This window comes from Dermacentor andersoni, chromosome 7 (assembly GCF_023375885.2).
Source record: "Dermacentor andersoni chromosome 7, qqDerAnde1_hic_scaffold, whole genome shotgun sequence".
NCBI classification, from domain to species: Eukaryota; Metazoa; Arthropoda; class Arachnida; order Ixodida; family Ixodidae; genus Dermacentor; species Dermacentor andersoni.
In genome coordinates this window covers 16,407,798-16,422,377 of record NC_092820.1, presented here as the reverse complement: position 1 = coordinate 16,422,377, position 14,580 = coordinate 16,407,798, and the positions used below count along the sequence as shown (strand labels likewise).

General features: G+C 42.4%; 1 protein-coding gene and 1 long non-coding RNA gene across 3 annotated transcripts in view; both read right to left on the bottom strand.

Annotated features, from left to right (window-relative positions):
- The window catches only part of Sirt2 (Sirtuin 2), a 299,336-nt gene that overhangs the window by 117,325 nt on the left and 167,431 nt on the right, over positions 1–14,580 (bottom strand). For both annotated transcript variants that reach the window (XM_055073194.2, XM_055073193.2), the window contains one exon: positions 6,292–6,347. In XM_055073194.2, coding sequence (XP_054929169.1) covers positions 6,292–6,347 — 56 coding nt within the window. The remainder of the gene's footprint in view (positions 1–6,291; positions 6,348–14,580) is intronic.
- On the bottom strand, positions 13,909–14,300 carry LOC140219389 (uncharacterized). Its single transcript, XR_011895616.1, has 2 exons — positions 14,180–14,300; positions 13,909–14,065 (listed from the first exon to the last, which is right to left on the bottom strand). It is a non-coding gene; the product is annotated as an uncharacterized lncRNA (long non-coding RNA).

Here is a 14,580-nt window from a genome sequence, read left to right as displayed (position 1 = left end):
TGTGCTTACATCAATGTATTTGCAAACCATTAGGTAATGTTTTTGTCTTCACATTTCAACCGCTACTCGCTGCATTCTGAAAGAGTCTTAAAAACGCAAAATGAGGCCATCTTGAACCTCTTAGGTAGTAACCACGAGTGCGAAACAGAGGAGCTTCCTGCAAAGACATAGGTACCCACTAAAGACAGTTGAAGAAATTGACCATCTGGAGGGTAATTTGAAAAGCTCCAACAGCACCCGCAGGCAACTGGTAAATATTATTCAACTTGGTTTTATAAGTATAATTATTTTGCTGTTCTTCAACAGTGCAAAGTCCTAGGTCACGTTGGCAGCAATACAGTGTGCACAACAACTGCAAACGTCATGAAATATTTACTCCACGATTCCGTCGCTGTCATGTACAGTCTCCATGGGCAAAAAGGAAAAAGAGCCTTGCCCGAGATGGAGCAGTGCTGCATAATTCTGGGTAAGCAGTGTGCGAGTGTCTGCAAGTTACTGTAGAAAGTCACATGGCACATTTACAACATTGGCTTGCTTTAAGTGCACATTGAGTCATAATGCATAATTTTGCAATCTGCAAGGTGTAACAAAGCAATAAAAAATTGTTTTGCCATATGCAAGCTTATACTTCAGTTTAAAGGCATTGTATAGTTGACTTCTGGCAGTGGCCTACTGGCTATAGCATTCAACTGAACACATTGTCAAATGCTTGAATACCAGCCATATGTCTGCAGCCCTCCACCGCAGTATTTTATAATGTGGCAGTAGTGGCGGTATGTAAAAAAATCAGCCTTTAGATAACTAGCTAAGTTTTCAGAACGTTAATTCAGTCACTTAATCTAGAAAAGGCGGCTATTTGGAGGCCTCTATGGTTTTTTTTAATGCCCATTGTATAACTGAGTGCTTTTTACAGAGTCTGTACGAAAAAATGCAGCAACGGCATCTGCTTCCAATGCAGATTCGTACAGGTATCATGGCATGGCTAAAGAATGCACAAGCTCGTCTTGATTCAGCCATGAAGCGGTAATCTGATTCATTATTTTCAAAAAATTCACATGCCTTAGCTCCTCAATTCAGGCTTGTTCATGTCAGAATATTTCTATATGTGCTGACCCGATGCCATTCGTGCTGACAAGTTCACCTCAAGGACATTCTCGAAATATAGGCTGACATACAGACATGAAAAATAAACGAAATAATTTACAGTGCAGTTTCTAAATTCCTAATTATGCCTTCACATTCATTTGCAGTCATGAATCAAAAGAAAGCATTTCAGTTCTGAAATTTATGCAATAAATTATTATTGAATGAATCAAATTAACTTAAGCAGCTGTTATGTTTACTCTTTCACGGAACCACGAGGCGTGCTGGCTGCCATTGGTTTTGTTTAGTCAAGGTAAGTCACATGGTTGCAAGCCAGAGCCCAAATTATATGCTTATTCGGTCGCTTTCTTTATTGCATGCATAATCTCTGCATTGGTTTCCATACTTTCTGGCATTTCACTATTCGTATGCTGCTACAAATTGCCTTGCAGTAGGGCGTATGTTCCACAAACAGATGAACAGGGGCCAAGCGGCCACATGTATCACACAGTTTAATGCATACCTATATTAAGCTTAAAGGGACACTAAAGTGAAACAATAAATCAATTTAGACTACTGAAGCATTGTTTTAGAACCCTGAAGGCAGTCATTTAAAAAAAATTATTTTGATTATTAGATGAGAAAATGAAGGTCCAAGTATCAGTATTTGAATTTCGTGCCGAAACTCCAGCGCCAGTATGTCAGCGTGACGTCAGGGATCCCAAAGTATGTTTTTGCACTTGGGCCGCGTTGGCTGAATAAAGGTTCCCGAAACTTGCCATGTTTAATATTTGGTTCCTTTAAAACACAATGCAGTCAAACTGTACCGCTATATACAATTAGTAGGCCCTAGAAGATGCCATCAAAATCCAAGACGTCACAGCCCCCAGGTGCGGGAACTTAAGTAGGCATCGCCACCCGTATTTCGTTCTAGCGCTTTTTCTGGCTTACCAAACGTCTTATCGTTGTAAGAGTGGTGTTTTTGCTGTTGTAGAACGGTAATTAACTGATGCAGAAGAAATCATTTTTCACTTTAGTGTCCCTTTAAGGTGAACCTGTAGGAGCATGCAAGGCTTGACTGTTCCATTATCTGGCTCCCTTTTATTTCTATGTAGCTCTTTTGTGTACTGTTATTTCTTATTTGGCACCATGTGGCTGCCCGGCTGCAATTTCTCTTAGTCATGGTAAGTCAGAGCTTAAATTTGCTTGCACTGCTGTTAAACATGCTTTCCGGTTACTGACGACTGCAGTACTGATATACAGCTCACATGCTTATTGTTCCGGAGAACTCTTTGTCCTCGTCAGAAAAAGGCATGAATAGAAAGCTTGTAGGAGAGGACACTAGTAATAGTTTGCACCAAAGTATCTTCCACGCATCACTGACTGAAGCATAAAAGTGTACTAGCTTCTTCACTGAAGTGAATGTACAGCTTTATTTTATATATATCTCAAACAACAGCTATTCTGCATTTTTTTAAATAGGTATATAATAAAGCTGCACACTCACTTCAGAGAAGCAGCTACTGCACTCTTGTGCTTTAAGTATGCCCTGTGTCAACAAGCTATTTTGTTGAGAGGAAGCATCACTTCTATATCGAATAAGGATAGGATCTGCTCGTTGCACCACCATGGTTATCTGAAATGGTGTATCAATATGGTGTACAGGCATAGAACACTTTCTGTGGTCATGCCCAAGGTACCGAGATAAAAGAGATGCTCTTCTGGAGAAAGTGCAAAAAAAAAACCTTCCGCACGCATGCCGGCGACACATGTGTTGTGTTCCTAGAAGATCAGTTATAACAAGCAAAGAAGCTTCACATCTTGTTGCATTCTTAAAAGCAGCCCTGAAACACTTCTTGAACATAGTGAGAAAACATTTCTGATCTGTCGTAAAGGCTGCTGGGGACATGTGACCCAAGTATTACTGCACTGCATGCAGCAGGAAATTTACAATCGCATGTCAAACACAAGAAAAAATTGCCTCCTCTCGCTTCCGCAATGTCGCCACATTGAAAGCAGCTGGCCCACCAATGCTATTGGCTGACTTCGTGATCACGACAGCATCCTCAGTAATACATAATTCTTAATTTTGCTTTAAATAAATGAAAAATGTCCGCAACCTCAAAAAGAGAATAATAATTTTCATCTTTGCACTGGGCGTAGCTGCATCGGCTGCGTGTGGCATCTGAGATGGCAGCAGTGTGCTGCATGGTGTAGTCTATCACGGGCCAGAACAGGGTGTCACGACACTAAACTTTTGGCTGTTGCTGTCCTCTGTTGGCTTTTCCACTGTGTTGTATTGGTGCGTCTGGTATTGATGCGATAACTCTGCTTATAGTGGCAGGATTCGAAAAATGTTTGCGGCATGTGATGGCGGCCTTTAATAGTGAGGACATTTTACGTTTATTTAGAAAAGCGATTCAGGGCCCCTTTGGAAAGAGAGTGGTTTTATGGACATGTGGTACAATACCGCAGTAATACTGTAAGAGACATTTGGAAGGAGTACTAATTGCCAGCCTTGATTGCCAGGCTAAAGCCTGCCTGTTGCTACAACCTATACAACCCACTACCACCACTTAAATATTATAACTATTCTAAGAAATTTCTTTGCAAACTATGACCACTGCTAATGGCCTACTGTAAGTTTGTGTGTGGATTAAACCATTTGCCAGTTTAAATGCACTCTACAGTAGCTTTTTCACGATGTCATATCAGAAAAATAATGCTGAACATCATCATGTAGCATAGGAATTTGAGAGAAGCGATTGCTTAAATTTATAAAGTAAATGTGACCGAGGCAAAGCAATGCCACATATTTTTCTATTTGAAATACTAAATTGCACATCTTTATTGGAAATCAGTTGTGGCTTACTTTCGCTGCTGTATTGCAGAGCAAACCTTCACGTGAGGCGTGCAGCAGGGGAAACATACGTGGGCAGGCAGTCGTATCCACGAGGGAAGGGACCATTGCTGTGGTTTCCACAGCTACATCTTCACTTTATGTGGTCACCTTCTTTATTGTATTTTTAAATTATGTAAAGTCATTCTGCATGTTCTTTATTTTATTAGTCAATAAAGCCGCTTTCTCACAAGATCAGGTGGTAATTTTTTGCTGCATGTTGTGCACATTTGCTTTGGATGAGTCATTGCACAAAAATCCCATTTATTACATATTTACAAAATTTTATGCCGGTTATTATAAATAATGTGATGCTTCAATTTATTTTTCAGTTCTATGCATTAACATGCCATATACAGTAAAACCTCGTTAAACCGTACCCGCTTAAACAGTAGTTTCGGTTTAAAAGTAGTAAAGTCAATTCCCCGACTCAGCGGCCATTGAACATAATGTATTTAGCATCCGCATAAACCGTACCAGCTTATTGCGTACGCATCGGTTAAAACGTAGTCTTTCCACTTTTCGTCGCGCAAACACGGCGGTGCGTCGTCTCCACCGGGCGATCCGGCAGAACAAGCCTCAGAGATCGGTACAACGGCCTCCAAGCGCCCCGTGCGTTTGCACGTGAAGCCGCATCAACATCAACATCATTTCGACGCCGTTCCAGAGAGCGTCATGGCGTCGCGCAAGCAAGGACTCGCGTCATGCCGAAGCTCGGATAAAAAAGACGCCGGGTGCTCAGCATAGAAGAAAAATTAGACATCATCTGTGCTATCGAACGTGACATGAAGTCGGCGCTGGCCCGCGACATGGATCTGCTGTTGACTACAGTGTGTGGCATTTGGAATGCGAAGTTGCTCGGCAGCGCTGCTGCGACCGCAAAGAGATGTCGGCTACGAGGTTCGACTTTTCGCCATCGTTGCCTCTGTTGTTGCCGAAGTGTCGACTAGCGACAGTGATGAGGACGACACGGAAAGCGACAGCACGGGCGACTCAGGCCCGACAGTGGCAGAAGCTGCGCGTTACGTCAGCCTCGTGAATGCAATCGTCGCAACGAGAACAGGGGCGCGATAACGTAACTATTCCAAACCAAAAGTTTTCCGAACTCCGGCACCCGGCAATGAAAAAGGCGCCCCGGAACTTATGCAGCACTAGTGCGCGCGTACACGGAGAATACGTAACGCCAACGAGGAATCTGCCGTGCGAGTGTTTGCCGAGAGGAGGGGGGCTGGCTGAGAAGCTGGCACGCAGCTTGAGTAAGTTTGAGGCTGCTGTCGTCGTGCTAGGCCGCCGCGGCATCAAACGAAAATAACACTTATGTCGCGCGAAGTGAATAAATACTGCATGTTTTTTCCCCTTTCATCGCACTCTCTCTGAGTTCCGTTTTCTACAGGTAAGTGGGCGATCTCATGCTATTTCGGTTAAACAGTACTACCTTTTAGTACGTACTTTTTCCGAGCTCCGGCCAACTACGGTTTAACGAGGTTTCACTGTACTATGAGGCTTGCATACGGATGGTAGGTGAAGTGGCCATTAATTTTGCTTTTTACCAACTGTAGGATAACCATTTATAAATGCTGCAGTAAGGACACCTATAAAAGCCTGCACATTTTTTCCAAAGCCATTATAACACAATTCTTGCAACGTCTAATAAAATTATAGTTTTGTTCTTGTCAAGATCTTTGTAAAAGCCTGCATATATAATGCTTCAGAAGCCACTACTACATAATTCTGGGATTGTCTAATACAATTCTTGAAGTTGTTCTCGTCGAGATGTTTATTAGCCAACTTTTAGCATAATGTTAGCAGGGCTTACTGAAGTACCTGTAGAAGTCCACAGCTAGAAAAGGTCTTGACCAGGATAGCTATTAGACTTTTGAATTAGCCGTCCAAGACATCTTTTAGACATCAAATAGCTGCTTCCGTGTTTCGTGGGCAGTGCCTCCATAAAGCTGAGGTTGTATAAAAGAAAAGGCCATGAATTTGAGAACAGCACGGGGAGCATCGTTATATAGAGATGATCCTTTGAATCAGCTCCAGCAGGAGACATTAACAAAAAATAGTAAGGTGCAAGTGACATGCTGCCGTGACAGAATTACATAGCATGCCGCAAATGAAGTTACAAATCTTGCACATGACTTGAACTGTTTGTATTGGTTTTAAATTACATATAGGAATGGGTAGCAATGTTCCCGAACATTAAAATTAATGGTTCTGTGGAATGGCCTTATGCACAGTAATGAGCAGGTCATTTAGGACAAATTAAGTCAGTATGGTCAAGCATAACCGAGCAAGAGGGAGTCTCTTACCTCTTCAGATAGGTCAAAAAACCGGTCCGGCAGCCTCTCGCCGAAAAACACAATATCTGCATTGGATAAAAGTCAAACTCACCAATGAGCACAAGCCTGCCTTGTAGCACAGAACCTCACAATAGTGCCTCCACAGACTCACCTACGTGGGTGAGGTACACATAACTGTATAAGCACAGCAGCAGTTGCCTGTCTCCCTTAAACTCCCCACATGAAATCAGCATGAACCAAATTAATCATTTACAATGCAATCACGCTGCTCGTTGAATTCTTTTTTTTATCTTGGGAGCATTGACTTGTTACTCCCAGTGGACAATAATGCAACAAGTGATAACAGATGCAGACAGGAGAAAGTGATAAACCTTTGTGTTTCTATGCTCAAGACTGGCAGCCCAGTACAAGCCATACTTGCACTGATGCAACCAAGTTTCGCTACAACTTTGGCCATTGGCAAACAATATCGTACAAAGCCAATCATGGTCGGCAGGTATTAGAAAACATGGCAAACAAGCAACACTTTGACATGGTAGTGCTGTTCCTACAGTTGCCTTGCTATGCTGCATTAAATATCTTGGTTGTCAACATTTAGCGACTTGCTCAACAAAGCATTGAGGCTGTAGACAGCAAAACTCAATAGCATTTGCACAAATATTTGATGTTAACAAACCTTCTAATATGGCTGCACATGTGAACTGGAAAAGGCAGCAACGGCCTGTGCTGTCTGCCATGAACAGTCACAGCCATCTGTGCAAGTCTAGGTTTTTTTCAATGGATTACCAGTAGATTCAAAGATTACTGGCTGGCTCAAGTGTTCACGAGTATGTGCTCTTCACTTATTTTATCTACCACATTACCTCAGCATCAAAACATGCACCAAACGACTTTGTCAAGGTCATGAATGATCTATATGCATCATTAGTTCTTACAATATGGCCACAACATACATTCAACTGCCTTCTTGGCGCTGAGTAATGTAAAGGGCGCAAAAGACATGTTCCAAATCACTTGATGATGGTGCCCTCCCAATATATACAGGGTGTCTCACCTATCATGGGACTGGGAGTCTACCACTGTCATTGAAAGGAAAAGTGTACAACCATTGCATTCTGCCGGTGTTAACATATTGGCCAGAAACTCTGAGGTTAACAAAGAAGCTCGAGAACAAGTTAAGTACCATGCAAAAAGCGATGAAATGAAGACTGTTACGAATAACGTTAAGAGACAGGAAGAGAGTGGTGTGGATACGAGTGCAAACAGGGATGGCCGATATTCTAATTCACATTAAGAGAAAAAAATGTAGCTGGGAAGCCATTTAACGTGCAGGGCAGATAACCAGTGGGCCATTAGAGTTACAGAATGGGTGCGAAGGGAAGTGTAGCGCAGTTAAGGATGGCAGAAAACTAGCTAGGGTGATGAAAATTGAAATTTGGAGGCACAAGTTGAAATCGGCTAGCGCAATTCACAGGTAATTGGGGATCGCTGGGATAGGCCTTCGCCTTGCAGTGGACATAAAGAATGGCCGCCGATTACGCTTCTTGGTAATGCGATCTTTGAGCACAGCTGCTGCCTTATTTCAACGACAGGCCAACCGCATACAGAACACGCAGAATCGCTACTAATTGCAACAATTGAGCTTGTCAACGTGGACAAAATGAAACACGCCAAGCGTCTCAAAGCGTCTCATGCCCGCGATAAATACATAAGGGCACTTCACATCACTTCTCGATGCACGTATCCGTGGCTAAATGGTTTCAATATACGGCTTCTGTGCTAGAGGTCCTGTGTTCAAATCCTGCCGTCAGACAATTTTAATAATGCTTACTTAATTACATATTACACAGTACACTGTTGAAAATTACGAGTTTACAAAGCCACAAAACCGTTTGAAGCCAGAAAGACGAAATTTAGGCAAATCCATGTGCTTCCCATAACTCCCATGCTGGTACAACCGCTCCCATTGCAGCTCCTGTAGCTGCCCCTGAGTAAAGAAAGTAACGACTTCCTGTGAACTTCGTTGCTTTCTCTCTCGCCTGCCACACCTCCGAAGAGTCGACCCTCCTATTGGTAGAAGCGCCCTGGTCACGTGCTAGTGTGTGCTTTTTTGGTCCGTAGCAGACGCCGGCACCATTCCCAGGTATCGAAATCATGCTTCGGTTCGTTTCTGGTGGCGGAGTTTTGGTGGGCAGCGTTTCGCTAGCGCTGGTGCTGTTTACGTATTGCGGTGTTGCCTAGCCTATATTGTGCTTATGGGTGCAACAACCGAGGAGGCTAGGGGAAAATACTTTTCGTTACTCCAGCCGCAAGAAGCAATGTGGCTCACCAAAAGATTTGGCTGCAGAGGATCCGCCGAGCAAACTTTGAAAATGCACGGGACCCGCGCCTTTGTGAGGAAGTGGCTCTTCATCAGAAGTCACTCGTATTCTTTTGGACGATTTGGTGAGAAGCACGAGCTTCTGCAGCCTTTCTTTGCACTAAATAATGTTCAACACGGTTGTAGTTGTAAACGTTCACTTGCTGCTACGAAAGCCATGCTTCATGTTGTCTGAGCCCCGCTGTTCGCGCTTCTGGTTCGGCAGGCTACATTATGATGTTGCGCACATTGCTTGGCATACTTGTTTTGTTGTAGTTGAGACCGCTGCTAGGCTTAGACAAGAAAGTTACGCTTCATATGTTAGTTCGACCAGCTGTTCAGTGACGCGTATTGCTTACTGAAGTGACGCGCATTGCTAGACATATTTTTTTTTTTTTAGTTGGACTCCGCTGAGGAACTCGAGACTAAAACGGTGGTTCTCATCATTTGAGACCCTGCTGTTCATGCTGGTGCAGGTCTAGCTCTTATGTAGCGCGCAATGGTGCATATATTTGTATTTGCGGGGTTGTTTCCAAAGTCGGCAGTTACTGTGCCTAGGCAATGTAAATTATATTGGGTTCAAAAATGTCGGGCAAATCTAAGCTGGTTGAAACATTTTTAACACGGATAGGCCGGGTAAAAGAAACCTCTAACGAAGAGGTGCGCAATGACCCAGACCATTTTCAACGTTCAGCATTGATAAAATTGTTACGGCCACGCACACGGTGGGCTGATATATCAACAGTTCTTCTTTCTTTAATTATTGGTGAGATGTCACGGCATATATTTTCTTCTGGGCCTTGTATCATTTTTCAAAAAGTTGTGCCATACCAAATATTCACTTATTCATCTTTGGATCATTTCACCAAAAACCAACTTGAAAGCCAAATCCTTTGCAATTACAGCATCATGAAATTAAGGCCCGGTGTATTACCAAGCTTTTTTGTAATATAGCAAACACGCCTTTGACAGATTATAATAATATTATAATAATATAATGATTTATTTCCATCACCATTACATTGATGGAGGGGATGGGAATAAAAGCGATTGACGCTTGACTAAGTTCCCACCCCCCGTACAGCAGGTGAGCAGTGGCATGCGACGGCACCTCTGTCACGACAGCAAATACAAAGTCAAAGAAAGCATTAGTATAAAAACAAGTACGCAAAATACACAATCACCTGTGTGTGTGAAAAAAATATAATCCGATTCAAAACAAATACAAGTACAGCAACTGAGAGCAAAAACGCTTACGAAAGAGCGAAAGAACAGCAACCAAAAATGCGCTTATAACACAATTAGACACAAAAACGTTCACAGATGTCTAAATGTTGGACAATCAAAGGGGCGCGTTAATGAGAAAGTAGTTGTGAAGGTTAGAGCAGCTAATACTTCCCAAGTCTATATTTTCATCAATTAATTTGTTAAGTAAGGATGGAAGTTGTAATGCTACCATTTGGCGCCCATAGTTTGTTCTTACTTTTGGTAATACCCAGTGTGGTTTATGCCGGCGTGGATATGTGCAATGAAATAATTCAATCGGGGCTAAGTCAGATATATTACTTATGCATCTTATTTGCTCTAGTTTGTAGGTGCGTAGTAGTCTATAGGCATAGAGGCTGAAAACGTTAATGATCTTGTTCTTGAAAAATAAGTTTTTTGTTGAGTGTCTACTTGGCAGGTTATGAACTAATCTGAGGGCTCGTTTTTCGAGAGTTCTTAGTTTTTTCAGACCGGTTTGTGTAGCAGTACCCCATACTAATGAGCAGTAGTTTAGATGTGAGCGAAATAGTGCATGATATAGAGAGAGCTTTACCTTTTGTGGGAGATAATTTTTGGAACGCGTTATAAATCCTATGGCTCTAGATGCCTTTAATGCTAAATCGTCTATGTGGTCGTCCCACAGCATGTTTTCGGTGAATGTTACGGCAAGTGATTTGAATGACCTTACTAACTCAATCTGGTCTCTGTTATAAAATAACTCACCGAAATCACCGCATTTTTCATTTTTGGGACGAAAAAGTACTGCCTTTGACTTTGCAGTATTAACAGACAAAAGATTTTTATCGGACCATAAATGTATTTTCTCCAGGAGCACATTTGCATTTGTCCTTAGCTTACTACTGCTATCGTCAGATAAAAACAAACTAGTATCATCGGCGTAGATTATGAAACGAACATTAGTATCCACACTGACGATATCATTAATGTACAGGTTAAAAAGCAATGGTCCTAAGATACTCCCTTGGGGTACCCCGCACGAAACTGTTCGTAATGTTGACTTATATTCGTTTATCTGGACATACTGTCTTCTGTGCGATAGGTAAGATTTAATTAAGAGTAACGCTGCGCCTCTAATTCCATAACGTTCAAGCTTCTGAAACAAGATGCTATGATTTATGCAATCAAAGGCTTTGCTGTAATCTAAGAAAATTCCCAAGACGAGGTTCCTATGTTCAAAGTTCCTTAGGATATATTCCTTCTGGTGTAAAAGAGCAAGTTCCGTCGATCGGTTTTTTCTGAAGCCATACTGGTTGTCAGAAAGTATACAGTGTTTATTTAAAAAACTTTCAACTCGCTTAAGAATGAGCTTCTCGAACACTTTTGAGAAGACGGGCAGAATACTGATTGGTCTATAGTTCCCAAAGTCATTTTTGCTACCTTTTTTATATATGACTGCTACTCTAGCAATCTGCAATCTCGCTGGAAAAGTGGCCGTTTCTAAGCATAAGTTGTATATGTGCTCCAATGGCGCAGCAATGATATCAATGACGTGCTTAACTGGACGTATCTGTATATTTTCCGCATCACACGATGTACTGTTCTTTAGGCCTCTGAACGTAGACAAAATTTCACTTGTAGAGACAGGTTCCAGAAACAAAGACGAGGGACATCTATCAATAGTTACATGAGTTGTGTCTGCTGAGGACTTCGGTGCGGCCGTAAAAAAGTTGTTAAATTTTTCTGCAAGAGAATTACCTGAGTATTCTATGCCATCGCTTGTAATTTTATCTGGAGTTGTAACCTGCGAGATGCCAGAGTCGAGTGACCGGATTTTACGCCAGACTTTATCAGGACGATTTAATGCAGCTGCAAAGTAGTTTTCGTAATGTCTGAGCTTTGCCTGTCGTATGTCAGAATTTAATTTATTTCTGCATTTCTTAAAGCGCTCAAGAACAAGAGTATCTCTTGTATCAATAAATAGTTGATATAATTTGTGCTTTTCTTTAATACGCGTGTAGAGTTCACGTGATATCCACGGCTTTCTTATTGTTTTAGGTAGCCTCTTTAATTTTGGAACGAAATGCTTGTTATAGACATGAGTGAAGGCGTCGAGGAATAAGTCATAAGCGCTGTCCACCCTAGCTTCGCTATATATGTCAGAAAAGTCTACACCTAGAAGGTCCGTGCGAAAGCTTTCTAGGGAACCTTCCGTTACACATTGATACATAGCTTTTATACCAAGGTAGCGTTTCAAGACCTCCTTCTGGCAAAATACATATATATGCCCATATGATCGCTTATATCACAGCATGTAACTCCTGAGTGAATGAGTGGAGAATTAATATTTGTTAAAAATAGATCGATACAAGTTTGGGATGTAGGGGTTATGCGGGTTGCTGTGGTTATCATATTTGTGACACAGTAACATCTAAGTAACACATCAAAATTCACGCTGTTCAAGGTTGTACATAACATATCTATGTTGAAGTCGCCACCGATGATCACGTCGTACTTGTTGCTCTTTGCCAAGCTTAGATAAGATTCCATGATTTCAAGAAATGAGTCCATGTTACCAGACGGCGGCCTGTAGACCACGGACGTTACAATGTTTCCTGATATAACTGAAAGGATTTCAACATCATCCTTCAGGTAGCTGAATTCGTTCAAAATTTCACACTTAAAATGGTCATTAACAAGTATGCATACATCGCCTCCATGGGAGGTTTTTCAATTCAAGGAAAAAGTTGAAAATGATGGCAATTCAAAGGTGTCACTGTCGGTCAGCCAAGTCTCAGAGATCATAATAACATCAAAAGGGAAACTGAAGCTGTCTAACAAAATAGAAAATTCATCTACCTTATTCCTAACTGACCTAGCGTTAAGGTGAAAGCATTTAAGTACTGACGGGCTTTTCAATTCGAACTTAACACTGTTACTGATTTCGCATGGGAGAGGATATGCATTTGGTGTCATCATGGTGTAGGGGTATTAAGTGCAACAGACATAAATGGAACCTGTTTATGATGTTACGTCCACAAGGTCACTCTCATCTCGAATTAATTGAGCAGAATCACCTTCCTTTTGGCAAACAAGCACCTTGCCGTTTGAGCACCAAACAAACCGGCAATTGTTTTTCTTGGCCCAATCTTTTGTTTGCAGAAGTAACAATTTAGTTCTTCGAGTCAGGTTCTCACATAGGTAGGTGTTTTTTCCGTTCCCCGCCAAAGACTTTCTGTTTTGAAGCCATTGGTCTCTTTGTGCTTGTCGTTGAAACCGCACAATAATGGGTGGTGTCTTGTTCGCTTTTGCGGGAAGGTGGTGGCAGGCCTCAATGTCACTCTCATTAATTTCTGCAACACTGATTTGCTTAGCCACTTCGTTCACTTTCGCTAGGAGGTTCTCATTCTCAGATTTAGCAACACCATGAATTTCTATGTTCTTTTTCCTGCTTCGGAATTCCAACTCGTCCAAATCGGTGTTAAGCTGAGAGAGTTGTTCATCGCATCGCATATTCTCGACCCGTGCCACTCTTTTTCGCAGGTGCGTAATTTCTTTTTCATGATTATCAAGACGCTTGATGATTTCATTGAAATGGTCAGACATTGTCTGAACGGACTGTTCAATGTTATCAACCTTATCTTTCAGCGGCATTAGACTGTCTAGTTTTTTATTCAGCTCTAGAAAAGCTGAGGCCATGTCAAAAGCAGGAGCCTGGGCTGTGGGGGGCATTTTTCCGCTACGAGAAGTCCCCGTTTTACATGTAGGACAGAGGAACGCTTTACGAGAACGAGCACTCAATGGTTTACCCGACTCAGAAACTCCGGAGCAGCCTTGTACATGATATGGGTACTGACAGTCTTTGCATTTGACCAAGCTTTCAGGAGTATCAATTGTTTTGTTGCAAGCGATGCAAACTTCTTCCTCTGTATCCGTCATCAAAAACAGTTATGTAGAACACCCACGCTGCGACAGGTTTGGCAGCGGCAGTGGCGCTAGAATAGACCCACAGGGCAAAATTAACAGGAAAAAAGTGCACCAACCTGAAAGAAGTGCAAAAATCGTGTAAGCCGTGGAAGCCCGTGTCCGTCGCTCGCCACTGCCACTGCCAAACTGCCGAGAGCGGGGGCGTGGCCAGTTATCGCAGATGGTAAAAGCAGCGCATGGTTGTTGGATCAACTTGTCGACGGCCGATGTGTCCTGGGTGTCGAAGAAATATAACTGCTTTAACCAAGTTGTTCAGCCCGCGTAGACGGCAAATAAATTCCAAGAACAAAGCTGGATGACAGCCACACGGCCAAAGCAGGAGCGGACCTGAAAGAAGTGCAAAAATCGTGTAAGCCGTGGAAGCCCGTGTCCGTCGCTCGCCACTGCCACTGCCAAACTGCCGAGAGCGGGGGCGTGGCCAGTTATCGCAGATGGTAAAAGCGGCGCATGGTTGTTGGATCAACTTGTCGATGGCCGATGTGTCCTGAAAGAAGTGCAAAAATCGTGTAAGCCGTGGAAGCCCGTGTCCGTCGCTCGCCACTGCCACTGCCAAACTACACCACCATTGTAGTACACCACCATTGGTTCCTATAGAGCCTAGATCCCATGCCTGTGTTATAAAAAAGTAAAAGGCAAATATCCACATACAAAGCGTACATTCTTCCAAATCTCTTGGTGAAGTTCAAATGAAGCTGATAAAAAAGCACCATTCGAGAAAAAACACTCTG